This window comes from Lissotriton vulgaris, chromosome 2_1 (genome assembly GCF_964263255.1).
Source record: "Lissotriton vulgaris chromosome 2_1, aLisVul1.2, whole genome shotgun sequence".
Classification (NCBI taxonomy): domain Eukaryota; kingdom Metazoa; phylum Chordata; class Amphibia; order Caudata; family Salamandridae; genus Lissotriton; species Lissotriton vulgaris.
Window position 1 is genome coordinate 525454503 of NC_141687.1, and position 21033 is coordinate 525475535.

The window sequence follows — 21033 nt, forward strand, 5'->3', positions numbered from 1 at the left end:
GCTTTCTACCATCGACACGGAGAAAGCATTCAATAGGGTGCACTGGCCCTATCTAGAGCAAGTTCTGAGTCTTTTTGGTCTCGGGGACACGCTCTGCGCCCGCATCCTTAACTGCTATAGGCTACCCAATGCCACGGTGCGCGTTAATGGTCACACCTCCCCCAGATTCCCGATTGGCAGAGGGACTAGACAAGGATGTCCCCTTTCCCCAATCCGGTTTGGCCTATATATGAAACCACTAACACAGAGAATTAGACAGCATGCTCTCATTAAAGGTATTAAATTCGGAGGTGACACTCATAAGATCAGCCTCTACGCCGATGACATCTTGCTATCCATTACCGATCCAGTCCCCTCACTTTGTGCGCTCTTCGTGGAACTCCATAGTTTTGCGCTCGCCTCGGGGTTCAAAGTAAATGAGGAGAAATCGATCACCCTCAACATCTCTGAAACCGTGGCTGCGGTACGGGAAGAACATGACGTACAGTGGTCAGACACCACGGTCCCCTACCTAGGATTATTATTAGGTCCCACCATCCCTGCCACAGTAGACGCAAACTATACTAAACTCCGCACACAGCTGCGAGAGGAGCTGCGGAGGTGGAAACGCCTTCCGCTCTCTTGGCTTGGGAGGATAGCGGCCACCAAAATGACGCTACTACCGCAAATCTTCTACCTATTCCAGACCCTTCCCCTGCGTCCACCTCAAGGTTGGATCTAGCAGATGCAATTCGAACTGGCACGCTACATCTGGCAAGGCTGCCGTCCGCGATTCAAACATGACATCGCGGTCCTACCGCCTGCACATGGCGGGGTAGGAATCCCAGACCTCCAACTCTACTTCTACGCAGCACAACTGCGGAGTCTTGTGGAATGGTACCAGCTAGAATCGAGCAAGCCCTGGCTGTTTCAAGACCAGGCGATGGCCGGTATGCCACTACAAGGAATCCCCTTTCTTCCGCGGCGACACAGGCCGCCTAACCTTTACGCATCCCAGATCCCCAGCACGGTCATGGAGGTGTGGTACCGAGTAGCTACCAAACATGAACTGACGACCTTTTTACTCCCCATTGACACCTCTATTCGCTAATCCCGACTTCACCCCCGGTCTTGACCCGAAAGAATTTGTGAGCTGGCGACGCACCCCCTGCAAAGAACCTGGGCATCTCTTCGACCTGGAAGGCATCCTTTCTTTCCAACAACTGAAGGAAGCCTACGCTATCACAGAGGGAGATAGGTTGGCCTACCTGCAGTTGAGACATTGGGCCCTCCAACCCGATATTAAACCAGGAGCCCACCGATACCTCACACCATATGAGAAGTGGCTAGTTACCTGAACCTCTGAGAAGAAATTAATCTCTGATCTATATCCACATCTCCTTCTTACGAAAACCCATACATACAACGCAGGAAGATGTCGGTGGGAGCGGGAACTAGGTAGGGCCCTCACACACAACGAGTGGAGCGGGATCTATCACAGGGCACGACACTCCGCATGCCACTCTGGTCTCACCGAAACCCACACCAAGATAGCAACGTACTGGTACCACACTCCGGTGCGCTTACACCAGGCGAACCCCCAGATCAGCGACCGCTGTTGGAGGGGATGTGGGGAATTAGGCACATTGGAACACCTACTCTGGAGCTGTCAACATATACGGGAATACTGGGACACAATCATAGACGAAGTGGACTCCCACCTAGACACTCAGTTGCCCCGATTCCCCGCCTACATCCTGCTGGGACTGCCCAATGCCCTGATGTATCCACTGAGATCCCACAGGGGCCGTCTTATCGCCATTGCCCTAGGGGCAGCTACCCAAAACATTGTGGCACACTGGAGAACACCACACAGTCCCCGCACACAGGTTGGTTACACAGGTTATGGATGGTGCTTGGAATGGAAAAGTTGTCGCTGGTACTGGCCGGGAGGGGGGGAGGAATTTCCAGAGCTGTGGCGCCCCTTCCTGACATTGCTCACAAGTGAATTTCGTGAGTTGAGCTGTCCCAGATACCACGTCTCCTACGACTGGCAGACACACCAATACCGGACCCACAGCCCTCGAAGAAAACACGTACACGCAGGCCCAAATAAACGCTCTTTTGCCTCCTCAAACAGATTGTTATGACGCTGACTTTTTCTTTGGTGGACAGAGGGGGGTGGGAGGGGGGAGTGGGTGTTAAGTTCCAAGGCACTTCTACAGCTTTGTCATTACACCGGCCCTGTTGGCACTAGGTTTGCTTTTTGATAACGCATGGACACTAAGCAAGCCACGTATGTCTGACATCGCAATGCCTTCTTGTTTTGTTTCTTTGGAAAATTCAATAAAAGATTTAAACCATAAAGTTAGTATTTAGGGGCACCCTGAACCTTCCTTCCTTAGATCCTGATAAGAAAATTAGATCTTTTCACCCATCACGCTCACATGAGGCACTCCTGCGGCTATGCGAAAGGTACTGCCTTAAAGACTCATGGCGTCTCCAAAACCCTGATGGGAGAGACTTCACCTTTTACTCCACTCCCCACAACTCCTACTCGCGTATTGACTTTATCCTAATATCTTCTACATTTGCACACCTAATCGAGGAAACCGACATCGCCCCTAAACTGATCTCCGATCATGCATGTATCCACACCAAACTTGCAGGCTCCCGCTCAATCAGACCGCCCAGAAGATGGCGTTTCAACGATGAAACGTTAACCAACCCTGACGACAAACTACAGATTACTAAAGCCATTGAAGAGTACTTACTCTTAAATAATGTCCCTGACACAGATCCAAACATCCTCTGGGACGCGCTCAAAGCCACGATCCGTGGAGTTATTATTAATATAAGAGCAAGAGCCAACAAAACGATAAACAAAGAACTGGAGCAATTGGAGCAGGAGATCAGATCACTAGAATCCTTACACAAAACCAATCCTCAAGACTCCAAACCCCTTGACCAACTCATAAAAAAGAAATACGAGTATAATTCCATTGTGAGCAAGAGAGCAGGCGTGTGGATCAACCGCTTCAAAGCCTTGAAGCTGTGTGAGGGAAACAGAGCCGGGAAGCTGTTGGCCTCCTACCTTAAACACAAGCAGAAACTAACAACCATATCCTCTATAAAAGATCCCGCTAATAATACGCACACCAACCAGTCCAAGATTCTTGATACCTTTAAGCAATTTTACGAAGAATTATACAGGAATGATAAGCCCCTGGACCCACAGTCATGTATAGATTACCTAAAGGCCCTAGACCTCCCCAGACTCTCAGAGATAGACGAATTAAATCTAGGGTCCCCCATCAGCATCACAGAAATCTCGACGGCCATAAAAACACTCAAAAGCAACAAAGCCCCGGGCCCTGATGGCTTCTCTGCCTCTTTCTACAAAGCCTTTGACAGCCAACTCTCCCCGACACTCCAAACCGTGTTCAACTCCACCGCCACCAGTGGGAGTATCTCTCCCTCGATGAGTGAAGCCACAATAATTGTTATACCCAAGGAAGGGAAAGATCCCCTCCAGACAAAAAACTACCGCCCCATTTCACTCATAAATATTGACTGCAAGATCTATGCCAAGATCTTAGCAACTAGACTAAACGCCGTGCTGCCCAAATTGATAAGTCCGTCACAAGTAGGATTTTTGAAACACAGGATGTCGAATGACAACACCAGACTCCTATGCCACATACTTGAAAAAGCGAAAAACTGCAAAATGCCGATGGTTGCAATAACCCTAGATGCTGAGAAAGCATTCGACAAAGTCTCATGGCCATTTCTTCAGCATTGTATGGGCGCATTCAATCTGGGTAACTCTTTCATTAAAATGGTGATGGCCTTATACTCCGCCCCCTCTGGCCGTATATCTATTAATGGAACACTCTCTGACCCGTTCCGCCTATTCCAAGGAACTAGACAGGGTTGCCCACTTTCACCGGCTCTATTTCTGCTGGCTCTTGAGCCACTACTCACCGACATCAAGAAAAATGAGGACATCGCAGGTGTCACATTCGGAAACACTCAGATAAAACTAGCGGCATATGCCGACGACATCTTAATAGCCACAGAACACCCAACCCTATCAATTAAGGGGCTTATGTCCTCCATCAGTAAGTACTCGGCATTGTCCGGCTATAAGTTAAACAAGGACAAATCCGAAGTTAAACCCCTTAATGTACATACTACCAAAGAGGTCCTTGGAAATTCAGGTCTAGCCTGGCAACCGGATGTCATTAAGTACCTAGGAATAGAATTCACCGACAACATACTAAGTACACTCAAGCACAATGAATCGACCACACTAGCGAAAATTAAAAGAATCTTGGATGGTTGGTCGCCGCGATTCATTACATGGTGGGGTCGGATAGAGACGATAAAAATGATGATCTCCCCATTGGTCAATTACCTGAGCTCGATGCTTCCCCTAACGCTCTCTAACGATTTCCACTCAAAACTGGATAAGGTAATTACCTCCTTCCTCTGGCAGGGGAAAAAAGCCAGGATCAGCATGAAAAAGCTACGACTAGATAAATCCTTGGGTGGCGTCAATCTGGCCGACTTTAGACTCTACCAGACCGCCTTCCTGGCCAGGCAAGGTGCGATCTGGCTCACACCACAGCCTGATTACACACCTGTGTGGTTACACATCGAAAAATCCCTAGTGGAAGGCCTTGACCCCTCCTCCCTCCTTACCATCAAAGTGCGTCCCGATATCGACTCTAATATCATATTTAAAAACACTAAGAACTCCCTCCTCCATATAAGTAAATCTCTACCCCATCAATTTCGCAATTCAAAGTGGGAATCTCTATGGCGGAATAACACTATAACATACAAAGGTAAACCGCTGTATAATCCTTCTTGGATCAGGAAGGGAATACACTTCCCTCACCACCTCTACGAGGGCCAAACACCACTCACATTCAAGGAATTACAGGATAGATTTCAACTCGAGAACATTGACTTCTACTATTTTCTACAAGTTAAGGTGGCCCTAACCAAAGCAAACTTGGGCAACACATCCCCCTCACTCCCTGGCCTTTTATCCACCCTTAATAGACTTGGCCACCAGGTATCCAGAATGTACAAAATGATCAAACCACAGACATCTAACCTGGTCTCTGCATTACAATCCTATTGGGAATCATATTCCTCCACTCCCACATCTGATAACGAGTGGGCCAGAATTTGGGAATCGACCACAAGACACAAAATTAGCCCAACTCTATCCCAAACTAAATTCTGGCTCCTACACAAAGCCTTTTGGACCCCCAGGAGACTTTTTCTGCACAACATCAAAGACAATGACTCCTGCTGGAACTGTTTGGAAGCGGGAGGAGACCTTGAACATCTAATATTTAAATGCCCCCGGGTTGCCACATACTGGGACAGGATATTTGACTTTGTTAACAAAGCCCTGCACGTTTCTCTCCCGAGAGAATTTGCTACTCTAGTTATGGGTTCTTCCAAAGCTGTCACTTTAAATGAAAATGACAAAGCCCTACTTGATCTTTTACTGACGGCGGCGGTTAAAGTCATAACGTCCAACTGGAAAAATACAGCCAAAGCCTCCTTCCCCCATTGGCTCAACTGGGTTTCTAACCTCAGGGGTGCCGATACCATTGCACTTGCCTCTCACTCCTGGCGCCCACAACACAGGAAAATATGGGTCTCACTTGACGCTCACTTTGATCTCTTCAAACCTCCGTGAGACACCTAAAACACTGTTGTGGCAAGCAATTTCTCAATATGTCATTTGATGGTTGTGATTCACCCTGCTGTGCTATATGACCGATCTGCCTGCTGACATATGCCTTCGTGTTGTACGGACTTGATGCTTGATTGTCATTTTCTTTATTTACCTGTTTACTTTCCCCCCCCCCCCCCCGCATGTTATGTTTACTCCATATTATGTTACTTCACCGCTTCTCGATTTATTATGTACTTGTACCATGGACTTTATCTACTATTATTTGTTCTGTTCATATCAATACCAAACTCTCTCAATAAAAATTTTGTGAAATAAAAAAAAAAGAAAATTAGATCAAGAAGAAGACCCGCCGTGCAGCTGCTTACAACAGGAAGACACCAACTGACTTTGCACCAGCCCTACCAGCCTGTTGATCCTGGAACCTGCTCCTGCTTAATCCCGGCGACTCCTGCAGACAGCAACATTGGACAACCCGGAGGACCTGCCTGCCTTGACCCTCTAAAAGACTGGGACTCCCCTGAGCAGAGGCTCTGCTCCAACAGCAATACCCCTGGTGACAGCCAGGAACCACGAATCCAGCACACTCTGCATCCACCAAGCCGGACCCCCGGCGACTGGGACCCAAAGACCCTCCTAGACGACCCAGACGACGCCTGCAGCCTCAGAACCAGGGACCCCTCCAACCGCGACAAGCTAAGGGTAAGCTTTCCCGAAGCCAAAAGACACCCTGGCACCCCACGGTCCCCTGTGCCTTCCTGTGGGTTACCTACCTCTTCTCCAAGATCCCAACATACCTCTCGAAGTGGTGGTCGCACTTGAAGAATCTCCGTCCCCGAGCCTGCAGCCTTTGTTTATTTTGTAACTTTCCCATTGGCTAACATTGAGTGTCCGACGGCTCAAAAGCACCCTGCACCCAGCCGCCCGAGTGCCGCTGGAAGTGCAACTACTACCCTACTCTACTTCCCCACTTGCCCTGAGTAAGTGAACAGGGGCTCCGCTCCCAGAGCCGCGTGGCCTGCTTGCTTGAAGCCACCAACTGAAGGCACCCTACCCTCCATTGGATTGTATTGGGCCTACTCTCTCTGCACCCGGCTGCCCCAGTGCCGCTAAGGGTGTAACTACTGTACCTTCCTGACCCTGGGACACTCCCTAGTCTATGCCCAGAACCTTAACTCCACCAGTCGAGTACTCACCTGGAAACCGATAACTCACTTTCCTGCCATAGGATAACATTGACTGGTTTGACTCAAAAAATCTTCTAAGTGTGAAGTTTTGAAACCCTAAAATATTACTCACCTGGAATCAGGAGAGGAGCCAGTACTGTACCTTTCAGCCCAGTACTGATCCACCAAAGTGATTATAACTATACTTACCCATAACCTGAATTTTCTTCCATAGGAAACCATTGACTCTTTTCTCTGAAATTTCTTCGGTCTACTTTTGAAAATTACAAATATTCCTTAAAAATCGTACCAACTACTGAAATGTAAATACTTACTTGCCTTAGGTAGAGACCCCAGTACTGAACCTAGGAGTCCAGTCCTGGATTACAAAAGTAACGAGAACCTACTTTACCTGTGACCTGACTTCCTTCCATAGGATAACATTGCTAGTTTTTCACTGAAAAGTTTTCAAGTGTCAATTTTTAAAATACCTTTATATTCTATAAAAATCATTACAATAACCAAAACGATTTTACTAAACTGTTTCCAGCTTAGACCCCAGGACTGAATCTAGGATCCAGTCCTGGAATTACAAAAGTAATCTATAAAGTAATCAACTGCATTTATGTAGATAAACCCATTGAGCTCACTGGTAAATTGTGTTTAGAATTGTGTTGCCTACTGCAACCACTGTATCTATTGTGTTTACAAAGTTTTTACCTTTCTGCAAAGTAATTACCTGAGATCGTTCATATTGAGAAAAGTATATTTTGATACCTGTTGGTTCTTAAAATAAAACAAATATATATTTGGATATAAAAACGATTGGCCTGGAGTTCAGTCCTTCAGTGTGTGTAACCTTTTGCTGACTGAGTGGGTACAACAAATGCTTTACACTGTCCTCTGGTACTGCCTTACTGCTCGACCAAGCTACCACTTTTGAGAGTAAGGTCAGCCCTAACTTTAACCTCTGTTATACCTCTGGGATTTGTGGTCTGTATACACACTGTACCTTACTTTGGTGCAGTATATATAGAGCCACTTTCTCACATCTCCACATCAATTACCTAGAGCTTTTAGAAGTTTTTCTGGCACTCAAAGCTTTTCAAACTTACCTCATCACAAACACCCTCCTAGTCCAAACAGACAACAGTACAGCAATGTATTATGTAAAACAGCAGGAGGGGGACACACATTCTGCAACTGTCAACACTTTCTCAACTCATTTGGAAGTGGGCAACCCATCACAAGATTTAACTTCTGGCAGAACATCTCCCAGGAGTAAACCATCAAATTGCCGACCACCTCAGCAGAAGGAGACAGCAAATTCACGAGTGGGAACTTCATATCCAATTTCTCCTTCCCTATTTTCAACAATGGTGTTTTCTACAAATAGACCTGATCGCCACAGTCAAACGCAAAATGCCCAAACTTCGACTCCAGGTTCCCACACCTGCTCTCAAAGGCCAATGCCTCCTGGATGAACTGGTCAGGGATATTTGCCTATGCTTTTCCACCTCTCCCACTCATTCTGTATGTGGTTCGGAAAACTTAGGCAAACATCCCTCACAGTTGCCAGATGGTGTAGCAACAAAATATATTGGCGAATATTGAATTGAATATGGTTTGATGGGAACCATTTTTAATTGGGAAGGCTTGCAGCTTGGTATAAAATTTGGTTTGCTAGCAAGCCTTACCGTTTTTTAACGGTGAGAATGATGTTCATTAATTCTCACAGGGGTTCAAAGGGCACTTACACTTTATAGTAAGCACGGTTATTCTGTCTTACTAGCACTCTTTTCACCACATTTAAGTTGTGGTTCTCTATAGGGAGAACAAGCACTGTTTTCTCTTTCTTTCAAACATAGAGAGAGAGTAGTCGATGATGAGAAGTGGGTAAACTGGTGAGTATCAGTCAGCAACCCCTTTGTGGTTCTACTGTGAGGTACTCTCTCTCTTTTCTCACATTTTTTTCATGTATGGAAAGTGGGATTTAGCCTGGATAGTAGTGGTTGCTGTTTTAATGGAAAATAATTTAGTGATACACTGTGACAAATCAGAGTAGTATAAAGAATTACACTCAAGGGAATTGAGAAGTATTGAAAACCCTTTGATTGTCTTTCCTGTGAGGATTCAGTTTATTTGGGGTGAGTTCTCTGTTGTTTATAACTCCCACATGGGCCCGTCAACCATGGTACACCACCCTGTTAGAGCTCTCAGTAGTTCCACATCAAAAGCTACATCTCACCTCCAGTCTCCTCATTCAGAGGCATGGAGAAATGGAGCATCTAAATCAGAAGGAGCTCAACGTAGTAATTTGGCTCCTGAAGGCATAGAGTTTGGATATTTAAATTTGCTTCCAGACTGTATGACCATTCTGAAAGCAAAGATATCCTAGTCCACACAGACAACATGAAAGCTATATGTTATATATAGAAACGGGGGTGGGGGGGGAGACACTCGACAACTCTCACACCTAGCACAAGCCATTTGGAAATGAGCTATACACCCCAAGATTTATCTCCTGGCAGAACATCTTCCAGGGGTAAACAGTCAGATTGCAGACCTTCTTGGCAGACAGACACAGCAAATCCACCAGTGTGAACTTCATCCCCAAATTCACCTCCCCTGTTTTCAGGAATAGGGAGTTTCTCACATAGACCTATTTGCCACAGCTCAAAATGCAAAATGCCCATGCTTCGCCTCCAGATTCCCACATCCCCTCTCCAAAGGCAATGCCCTATGGATGAAGTGACTAACAACGAAGGAGTTAGGCCCAATGGGACAAGGATCAGGTAGAGCCGTAAATTCAACAAGAAATAGGTAAGTATCCGAACCTACAAATTACTTCCAGCATATTTTTTAACGCTGAAGTGAAAAACAAACATAACTTCTGTTCAATTAGGTATTTATTAACCCATATTATTTTCTCAAATATTCATTTGTTCACTGGAAATTTATGAAGAGAAAGACATGTAATCTTATCAATAAAGAATTACATACATTATTCATAACAAACAATCAATAACTGACTTCACATGGTAAGAAATACTCATTAGACATTACACAGAATGGGACCATACAGTGACTAGTGATAACAAAAACACAATAAACCACTATTAATTAAAATACACCATTTCACTTTCACTGACCATAATGTGTAATTCATTACATTTTCATAATCATCTTTTATATGATCAAAGGGAACAATATTATACTGAAAAAGGGGAAACAGTGAAACTCCCTCAAACTCTGTGAACATTTAATTTAAGTTCCTTAGTGACAAGAATGCCAATTCCCACATTCGCTCTCCAAAGGCAATGTCCTATGGATGAAGTGGACAGGGATGTTTGACGTAACTGAACCACTTCTTCCACTTGTTGATCCAATCTTGGAAACCATAGTTTCTCTCAAGAAACTTTTAGTGGCGGATATACCTCTATGACTTTCGTGAGCCAGATCAATAACTTTTCTTTGTAAACAAACTGGGACAACTATTTTGTTTCCTCTAAGTTATGTGCCTTAAGAGGCTAAAGATAATTCAGATTGTATATTCTTAAAAGCCAAAATGTATTTTTTTTTTTTACATTTGACTTACGACTTACAGCATTTAACAGTTTCCAGTTATTTTCATGTATGATTTATGATTTTGACTACTTCTTGAATGGTATCATCCAAAAATGTGGCTTCAATTCTTCAATTCTTTCTTTTTGTAATTTCAGGTATTGCTGACTTTATTAGAAAACAGATGTACTCTTCTGCCTCCAATTGTTGTCTTGCCTTTGAATCAGAAGGATGTCTAGATAAATAATCCGCTGGATTGTATTCTTTTCTTGGCTTATGAATCATTCTATAATCATAGTCCATTAACCTCGTCCTCCATCTTTCTGTCCTTGGAGGCATCTTTGGTTTCTGGTTCACTGTAATGGAAATAAGAGCTTGTTGATCTGTTATTATTACAAAAGGCTTTGCATAGACAAAGTCATGGAAATGTTTGCAGGCCCATACAACCGCCAAACTTTGTTTTTCAGGCTGAGAGTATTTTTGTTCAATCTCTGAAAGACTTTTGCTGGCATGAGATATTACATATCTTGGAGTTTTCCTTCCAGGCTTATCTTGTACGAGCATAGCACCTAGCCCTACAGGACTGGCATCCACTACTAAGTCCGTACATTAATTTGGATCAAAGTATTTTAAGTTTGCTGCCATAGTTATTTGTGATTTTATTTCTTTGTATGCTTGCTCACAACTTTCATTCTATTCAAATCTTTGACCCTTTTTTGTTAATTCTCTAAGAGGTGATCTTAAGTTGCGAAATTATTAACATACCTCGCACAATAACTGGCCATTCCCAGAAATGATCTCAAGTTTGTCATGGGGTCTTTGTATTGCATTTAGCGCAGTAATTTTCTTGGGATCGGTCTTCATTCCATCACGTGAAAATATATGCCATAGAACGTTAGTTCGGTTTTATTCAATTCACATTTTTTGAGATTTAGAGTCAATCCAGCTTTGGGGAGTTGTTGACATACACCATCTAAGACTTGATCATGTTCTTCTTGACTTTTGCCAAAGACCACGATGTCATCACTATAGTTCATGCTGTTTTGTACAGGCCTTATGCATCTTTTTTTATAATTTTTGAAAAATTTCAGCAGCAGAGCATATACCAAAATTCAAGCGTATATATCTGAAAAGACCCAGGTGTGTTGGGAATGTTGTAATATATCTCGATTGAGTATCATTTTCTAGCTGGTGATATCCCTTACATAAATCAAGTTTCGAAAAAACAAGTGCACCATTAATACTACTAATCACATCGTTTAAATGAGGACATGGGTATCTCTTTCGTTCAATTGCAGTGTTTGGGACCCTCATGCCCACACAAATGCTGATATCGTCAGTGTCTTTCTTGAGAACAATCACAATGGGAAATACCCACAGCGTTGTGCTAGTTGGTTGCTTCTTCAATTATGTCTTCTAATAATGCCTTGATTTCTTTTTCAACTTTCGCTTACGTGTGAACAGGAACTCTTCTGTGGGACTGAGCTACAGGCTTTGTTTCATTTATATGTAGTTATTGTTTTGTCTTTCAATTTTCCTAGACCATCAAATAATTTGGGATATTTTCAAAGAACAGGATGATTGGTTTTTAAAGTGCAGGTGACTGCTAGTAGTCCCATAAATTGAGCAGTTACATTACTCAGTAGACATGGTCCTGGAACTACTCTTTCTAAAACATTTATTTTTTCTTTGCTGCTTATTTATTGATGTTTTGGAATTTCCTCAAATTTTCTTAGACAAGAAACAGGATGTTTTGCGCCCCATTGAAAAACACTTACATTTCATGGTTTGAGGGGAGGTTGTTCAAACATTTTCACATATTCAGTCACACATATTATATTGCAAGTTGTTCCGCTATCCAGGATAAAAGGTACTTTTTAAGAACCTTCCAATAAATCAACTGAGGTTGTGTTTTTAATGTCTTCTTTTCTTATCATGTTAAGTTGTTGAACTTCATCTTTTTCTTGCATCATGTATAACCTTTCGCTATGTTCAAAATCTTTTTCAGATTCTTCTTCTTTCAGTTGCTTCCATTTCTCTTATATGTTTCACGTTTTCATTTCCTTTTTTTTCATTTGAATTAAATTGTTTATTTCTACTTTCTTTTTCTGTCCAGTTTTCCATTTTTTCTTTCTTAAATTTACACACACTTGCAAAAATGTTATATCTTCCACATTCTTTACATTGTTGCCCCATAGCTGGACAGAATTTTTGATGAGGAAATTGAAATCCACATTGACTGGTTTCACTTGGAAATTCTTTTAAGTGTGGAGTTTTGAAACTTTAAAATATTCACCTAAAATCAGCCAAACTGTTACCAGGAGAGACCTCCGTGCTGCACCTTTTAGCCCAGCACCAACCCTGAAAAGTAATTTTAACCATATTTACCAGTAACCTGAAATTTCTACCATAGAAAACCATTGGCTGTTTTTCTGTGAAATTTCTTCTAAGTGTCGATTTTTGCAAACTACAAATATTCTTTAAAAATCGTACCAACTACCAGAACGTAATTACTCACCTGTTTTAGATAGAGATCCCAGTGCTGAACCTAGGAGTCCAGTGCTGGATTACAAAAGTAACGTGAACCTACTTTACCTGCACATTGAATTTCCTTCCATATGATAACATTGGTAATTTCAACTGAAAAAGTTTCTAAGTGTCCACTTTTAAAGTACAATAACATTCCTTAAAAATCACTACTGTAACCAAAGCACTTTTACTTAACTGGTTACAGGACATGTCCCAAGACCGAATCTAGGACCCAGTCTTGAGGTTAGAAAAGTAATCTACAAAGTAACTAATTGTATATAACTAGAAATTCCCATTGAGCTCAATGTTGCATTGTTTGAAATTGTGTTGCCTACTGCAACAAACTGTAACTATTGCATTCAAAAAGTCTATTACCTATTTGAAAAGTATTTAACCAAAGTAACTCATCCTGAGAAAATATATTTTGATACCTTGTTGGTTCTAAAATAACTATATCTTTTGATACAAAACAATTGGCCTAGGGTTCAGTTCCTAAGTGTGTGAGACCATTTGCTGACTGAGTCTGTACAACAAATCCTTTACACTGTTCTCTGATACTGCCTTACTGCTTGACCAAGCTACCACTTTAGAGAGTAAGGTTATATCTAACTTTAGCCTCTGCCGAACCTCTGGGGACTCTATATACACACTGTACCTTACTTTGGTCCAGTATATATATAGCCACTTTCCTACAGTCAGTGCTTGTACTTAAATTATTTTCTTGGACTAAGCATGACTAAAGTTAGCAGGTTTGTTTAGATAAATACCGTAAATGTTCAGAAACCTGTATCCAATGTTTAGTCTCCTAGCTGTCTTCATAATAGTGTAAAATCAACTCTAGGCAGTCTATTTGTTATTGTTTGGTTATAAGAAGCTACTCATTTTAGATCCACATTGCCCCCTGTTGACCCTACCTTTCTTCAGGATGTATCCTTTGTGTTCCTAAAGCGTTTTTCATTAGTTAGACCTTTTCTCATTCTTATGTGTCATATCTTATTTCTCACTGAGACCTGGCTCTCCCCCAGCTCGGGCCCTGATATGGTCAGAGCACTCCCTCCAGGATTTCTCATATCCCATCTTGACAGACCTGTGGGGAGGGGAGGAGGAATTGCCATCCTTTATAGAGATACGCTTGCTTGCAAGGTTCAGAACGGAGGGGTGAGTGATTGTGAGAGCTGTCAGTTCTCCCTTCGTTTGACATCTACTGTGTCTCTGGCAGGCCTGCTGATTTATCGTCCTCCCGGATCTCTGGGAAATTTCCCCAACTCTTTCTTAGAAACTACCGCACTTCTGGCCTCCTCAACTGCCAACTTTGTTGCCCTTGGGGACTTCAACATTCATCTTGATGACCCCTCTAATTCCCCGGGAGTAGATCTGCTAGATGATCTCAAAGCTTTTGGGATCTATCTGGCTAACTCGGGTGGGACTCACGAGAAGGGCCACCTGCTTGACCCCATATTTTCAAATCTGGACCACTTTAACTCATCTCCTGCGCTGGCCCTGCCCTGGACAGACCACTTTTTGGTGTCCGTATTGTGGCAGTTCGACAGCCCAGCTGCGTTGGTCCCAAGGGTTCACACCATGGAAAGAGCTTGGTCGAGGCTCCCAGTTGACACCTGGGCGGTACATCTGGAGACAACGCAGCCTCCCCCTGGATCTAACCCGTTAGTCGCCGATGCGAATCTACACACCTGGCTCACGGACTCGTTGGATACCCTCCTACCCAAAAAGAAACAACTTTCGAGGGGAAAGAGAGTGGGCTCGGCGCCCTGGTATACATCTGAGCTAAGAACCTTGAGGAAGGGATGCAAGAGGCTAGAACGGTCCTGGAGGAAAGATTAGAGCGAAACGAGCCGGAAAGAATATCGGGCGGCTCTGAGTAGCTACAAATTTGCTATTCGGGTGGCAAAATCCGGATTCTTCGAAGAGAGAATAGGCTCTGCGGCCAATTCTTCGAAAGAGTCATTCAGGGTCATTAAGGAACTACTGAAAACCCCCGAACCTCAGGTTATTCACGAGGACCCACGCAAAAAATGCACAGATTTGGCTTCCTTTTTTAAAACGAAAATCGATAAAATTCTGGCATCCCTTCCCCGGCTAAGTGAGGAAGCCTCCTCTGGTAGCAATTCCAGCTCTCAGCTGAGTATGCGATCAGCGGAGCTGGTCTCTCTTGGTCCTGTTACTGTAGAGGAAGTTCTTTCGGTTTTGAGGACCATGAAGAGTGGCTCCCCGAAAGACCCAGCACCCATCAAATATCTAAAGCAGGTGGCATCCACCATTGGTGGCCCAGTGACGGACCTAATTAATCTATCCCTCACTCAAGGTGTAGTACCCCCGAGTTGGAAAGGTGCGGTCGTTAAGGCTCTTTTGAAGAAGCCTAACCTGGACCCTGCCGACCTTGCCAACTTCAGGCCTATCTCCCTGCTGCCGGGTCTCAGTAAGGTGGCTGAGAAGCTGGTGAACAGCCGCCTGTCGGACTTCTTGGAGGCTAACTCCCTCCTGGGCGATTCCCAAACGGGTTTTCGTCCTGGTCAGGGGACTGACACCGCCCTGCTGGCGGTCGTGGAGAATGCCAGGAGCATTCTGGATTCGGGTGGATCAGTGGCAGTGATCCTCCTGGACCTTAGTGCTGCTTTTGACACCGTGGACCATCAGGTGCTTCTCCAACGGCTGTCGGGGGTGGGGGTCACCGGTTTGGCCCTCAAGTGGTTCGCTTCCTTCTTGGAAGGCCGCACATTTGAGGTGTGGGAAGGCCATGAAAAATCATCTTCAGTCCCTCTCCAGTGTGGTGTGCCACAGGGCTCTTCGTTGAGCCCTACTTTATTCAACGTTTATATGGCCCCCCTGGAGAGTGTGGTACTGCCGCTGGGTATTAATATCATCAGCTATGCTGATGATACTCAGCTGGTGGTAGGCCTTTCCCAGTCGGCTCACCAACCCGACCGGCTGCACTCGTGTCTGGATAAGATCTACACGTGGATGTGCAGCTCAGCACTAAAGCTCAACGGCTCCAAGACGGAACTGATGCTGCTGGGGAACTCTTCTCCATCTTTATCCCCCAGCAGCTGGCCCGACTGCCTGGGTCCAGTACCCACCCCCAAGCAGGAGATCAAGAGCCTGGGGGTGTGGCTCGAGCAGGACCTTTCGTTTAAAACTCATGCAAAAAAGACAGCCGGCGTGTGTTTTGGCCTGCTCCGATCAGCTCGGAAGATTCTACCTCTGCTCCCAGCGGCTACTAGGAGGCTTCTCGTCCAGGGGCTTATCATCTCTCGGCTGGACTTCAGCAACGCGTTGTTCCTTGGTGCACCAGAATCTACCCTGAATAAACTGCAGAAAGTGCAGAACGCGGCCGCCAGGCTCCTGACGGGTCTTTCCAGGCGTCAGTCGGCTCGCCCTGCGTTGAAGGCGCTGCATTGGCTCCCTGTCAGGGACAGGGTGAAATTCAAGTCACTCTGTATCGCCCATAAAGTCCTGCAGGGGGTAGGTCCACCCATTCTGGGGGATATGGTTCAGCCCTATAAGGCCCCCCGTTCTCTCCGTTCCGATCATCAACATCTGTTGCAGGTCGGGAGGGTGAGGAAGGCAAGAACTGGTGGCAGAAGGTTTTCTATAAATGTGGCCACCTTGTGGAATTCTCTTCCTCTGCATTTACGCTCGGAAGCCAGCCTTTTTCGGTTCCGCAAACTTTTAAAAACTTTTTTGTTCTCTGCTTAACTCCTGTTTCAGTGTGGTAGCGTTTTTTCTCTGGTGAGCGCTGGGATGCCTGCTGGTAACCAGGCGCTATATAAAACTCACAATAATAATGTGCCTTTATTTGCTCATTCATACACTATTCATGTCCTGTCTTTCAAGTCGATGCCATGATATCAGATATGATCCAGAACATTTCACTTTTACACTGACTTTTTTCCCCTCTTTCAGAGGCATCACATTGGTGATCGAAGTCTTTCCCTATGCAACATGTTTCTAGATGAGATGGCAAAGCAAGCCAGAAATCTAATCACCGATATTTGCACAGAGCAGTGCACACTGAGTGACCAGGTAAGCTTTTTAAGAGATTCCCCACCTAGACTATTGCTATAGGTGGTTTGATATTTTTAAGTTTGTTTGTGAACTTTGATATCGCTCTGTATTGAATGCATTAAACCTCTCAATCGTTTTCCAAAATGTCACCTTGTTCAAATCACAAAGCATGTTTTGCAAATAATTCAATTTATGTAGATTTTTGCTATCCTCATGTGCCTAAAATCCTGCCTTAAATGTATTGCCTATGACCGAGATGCCTCCAGATCCTCCAATCCTTTGAGAACGCATCGTGTCTACGTCTAAACCAGACTAAATCCAATACACGCGCACCCAGCCTGGGCGCCATCTTGGACCCTCCACCACGAGGCCGCGTGGCCCCCGATCGACCCCAACCCTGGGCCTGGCCAGGCCTCAGACATCCCGGCACCACCATCCACCCAGGAGGTGAGCGGACTACTTGGCAGGTCAATGGGAGAAAGAGGTGTCGATGGCTCTCCCCCGCCAGGTACCGCTCGCCCACAACCTCCCCGGGCGCTGGCTCCACCCCCCTGCTGGGTGTCTGGACTCCTTCATCCCGGACCCCCCGACCTCCAAGTGCGAGGGTCCGGACATCAAAGGGCACCAGCCCTATAACTGGGGCAGCTCCAGAGCAGGAAGGCAGTTGTATCCTGGAGTCGAGAGACGCAGAGAAGAACTCATCCTTGACGGGCTATTGGCACTGCCGTAGCTCTGCCTTGCGAACTATCGCCCTGCCTGCTGGCGCTGCCGCAACCTTCGTAAACCTTCATCGTCGTCGGGACCTGCTGGCGTGGCCGCGGACCGTTTGTAACCACCATCTTCATCGGGACCTGCTGGCTCCGCCGCGGACCGTCGCTTCCTTCATCCATCTCGGGACCTGCTGGCTCCGCCGCGGCCCGTCTATCTAGAACGCCGAGCTCGAGGATTGAGAGCTATTCCATCTATTGGTAACAAGACTGTCCCGCTACCCTTTTCCCAATCCAGAGACCAGAATCGAGGGGACCCCTGAGTCCAGACCTCCTTGTATCATTTCACCGTACTTAAAGAATTGCTTATAAAGTATCGTTAAACCTTAACCTGGTGTGGTGTCCGTCTGTGGGGGGGAAGTTACTTGTCTGTACGATCGCTGGAGACGGCTCTCCCCGGAGACCTCTCCCCTTATCCTCGGCCGACCCTCCCGGTCCGTCTAACAAGTGCCCCTTCATGCCTCGTGAGAACGTGTGGTCTGGCAAACAACCGTTCCCCTACAGAGACTTTCTTTCATGTACCTCAGTATTTGGGTGGCCCTTCTCCCGGAGCTAACCTGATCCCTCAATGTCAGCCCACTGTTCAAAAGTAGAAAAGACGAACTTTTGCGTTGGCAATCCCTTCCACTCAACCCCCTCGGTAGGATCGCCCTGTTCAAAATGATGGTTCTACCCCTTCTCCTATATGTACTTCAGAATCTCCTGCTTCACCTTCCCCGCAGTTGGTTCCGTGGGCTGGATGGGATGACCACGACTTTCCTCTGGAATGGCTAGAGGTCACGGCTGGCCCTCACGCACTGCCAATGGCCCCCATGCGATGGAGGTAAGGGGGTGATAAACCCCTTTCTGTACTACCTGGCCACCTACCTATTGGTGATCCACGACTGGTTCAATGGCGGTTGGTTGGATCCGGCCTACCAGCTAGAACTAGAAAACCTCAGATTCTCCCGGATCCAGGCCATGTTATATGGGGCTCCAATTTCTCACACTTTACCAGCAGTCACCCAAACAGCCCTTCTCGCATGGCAGTCCGCGTTGCGATACACACTCAATGGGATGCCAAAATTACACTACAGACACCCCTCTGGCACTGCACTTGGCTGCGGGAGGTTGGTACATTAGCGGGCTTCAGAAATGGAACCTGATCGGTATCACCCACCTGGGAGATGTGTGGAAGGGTGAGCATTTGTCCTCCTTCCACGAGCTGCAGCCAACATATTCCCTGCATTCCATTCAATTCTACTAATACCTCCAATTGCGGCATACCCTGGCCCTTCACATTCCTGACCGCACGGCAATCCCAGAGTTTAGTCCAATGGAAGCTAAGCTCCTCATGGGGAATCTGGGGAAAGGGGGAATGTCCCAAATCTACCGGTCCATGATAAACAACATCCTGTCCACGGTAGACTCCTTTAGGACCTGCTGGGAGCAATGGTTTGGTCCTTGAGTGGAGGAAGACTGGAGAGATACACTAATGGCCCCTAGGGGGCTAACTATATGAGCCAGGCTCCGCCTCATTCAAATTTATTATCTTCACTGTGCATATCTTATTTCTGTGAGGCTTCACAAAGCGGGCTTCCTTCCGTCCCCAAACTGCCAACGTTGTAGGCAGAACCCGCTGACTTTTACCATATGGTCTGGTCCTGCGCCATTCTTTCCAAATATTGGGCGTTGATTGTAACTGAACTGAGTGACATACTGGGCTGGAATCTTGTTCTTCTCCTGGGGGTGATGGGTGGGTTGGATTGTTCCCACACTGACAAGTTGCTCCTGGGGGCGGCGATACTGGTGGCCAAAAGAGACATTGCGGGTGTGGAAAGACTCAGCAGCTCCCTCTTTTACATAATGGCGTGAGGGAGTGGACTGGTGTGTCATCCAAGAAAAAACTGTGTATGATACAAGAGGCTGTCTTGCCAAACACGGTTGTATATGAGCTAAATGGCTGGGCTTGCTGGACTGATCTGCCTCGGTTGAAGGTTGGGCGGACAAGGGGGATATATAGATCTTCTCCATCGCTGGGCGTGACGGGGGGAATGTTCTGTGAATGTACCTAAATGTCTTATTCGTCGCAGTGACACTCTGTTCTTTTTGTCGTTTCTAAAAATCAATAAAATTGTTTATCTAAAAAGGATTTTTCCCTATACTGTAGTATATCACCTCTCACTCATACAAGAAGTCAGCACCCGTTCATTAAAAGCAAAAATAAAACAATCCGTGAGCCACCAGATTGAGCATCAAATAATCCCGCCGCTGCTCTCTAGTATAAGGAGAAATTTATAGATTTTTAGACACACATGAACTAATAGTAGACAAATGAATAAAACTGAGACACTTAATTCATAGTCTGGGTGCAGCGTTCTTGTCTGAAAGCCTCAAGTATACCTTTTAAAATATACAAAATGTAAAATATTTAGGCGCTGATCAAGCTATTTTAGAATCCTTGCTTATTGCTGCCAGACATGAAAATAAGGTTTAATACTTCATAGGTGGCACAGCTTGGTACTACTATAGTTAACATGGCCAGGCAGCATGGCATCAGCAATTACTTTAACACAAACCTATAGCACATAATTCCACCTGTAACCAAGTTCTAATATGTAAATGTGGTTTGATACAGTACATTAAGTAGTCAAGTCGGGAAGCATGACACTGAGCTCCTTATGAACATTTATTAACAAAGAAGCATTAATAAATTCCAAGAGAAATGTGAGAGGTTAGAAATTGGGAAGGTAGAAGAGCGCTATTGTTTCACATCCCTCAGTAGCTGGTAGATCAATTCTGAAATCCTTTTTCAGACAACTTCAATATTAACACCTGGGCTACACAGCAGTACTCATACACCTATGTAGAATCTCCAATGAATGTCTACATTTTTTTTTTTTAAAAGACACTGCTTCAAATGCCCTGAAAGTTGGTTTCTGTGTCAGTCCTTCAACTGGAATACTGCCCTATCTTTTGATTTTGAACATCCCACAATGTATGAACATCCTCATGTTGGCGTGCAATAGAAAGCACTGTGTCTTTTCTTATCCTCGTACCCCGCAGAACATTTCTCGTTTTCCTTACTTTTGTCTAGCTGGATGATTTTATTTACTGCAGTCCTGCTAAACATTTACATATTGGGCACGGCTTGTTATGGCTGATGTAAACGCAGACACAGATCTCCACAATCTTGTTATTCCTTGATGTGTTGTCACATTTAGATGATTCTGCAGCCTCCAGACTTCATTATTATGAACCAGTACTTCCTTATGTTATAGAAGCCCGTTTTACATTGTGTCTGAGT

The 21033-nt window shown here is 45.2% G+C and overlaps 1 protein-coding gene across 1 annotated transcript in view; it reads left to right on the top strand.

The window, feature by feature from the left end:
• Positions 1-21033, top strand: part of NCKAP1 (NCK associated protein 1) — a 649223-nt gene that overhangs the window by 362408 nt on the left and 265782 nt on the right. The window contains exon 18 of the mRNA XM_086955458.1: positions 16879-16998. Coding sequence (XP_086811584.1) covers positions 16879-16998 — 120 coding nt within the window. The remainder of the gene's footprint in view (positions 1-16878; positions 16999-21033) is intronic.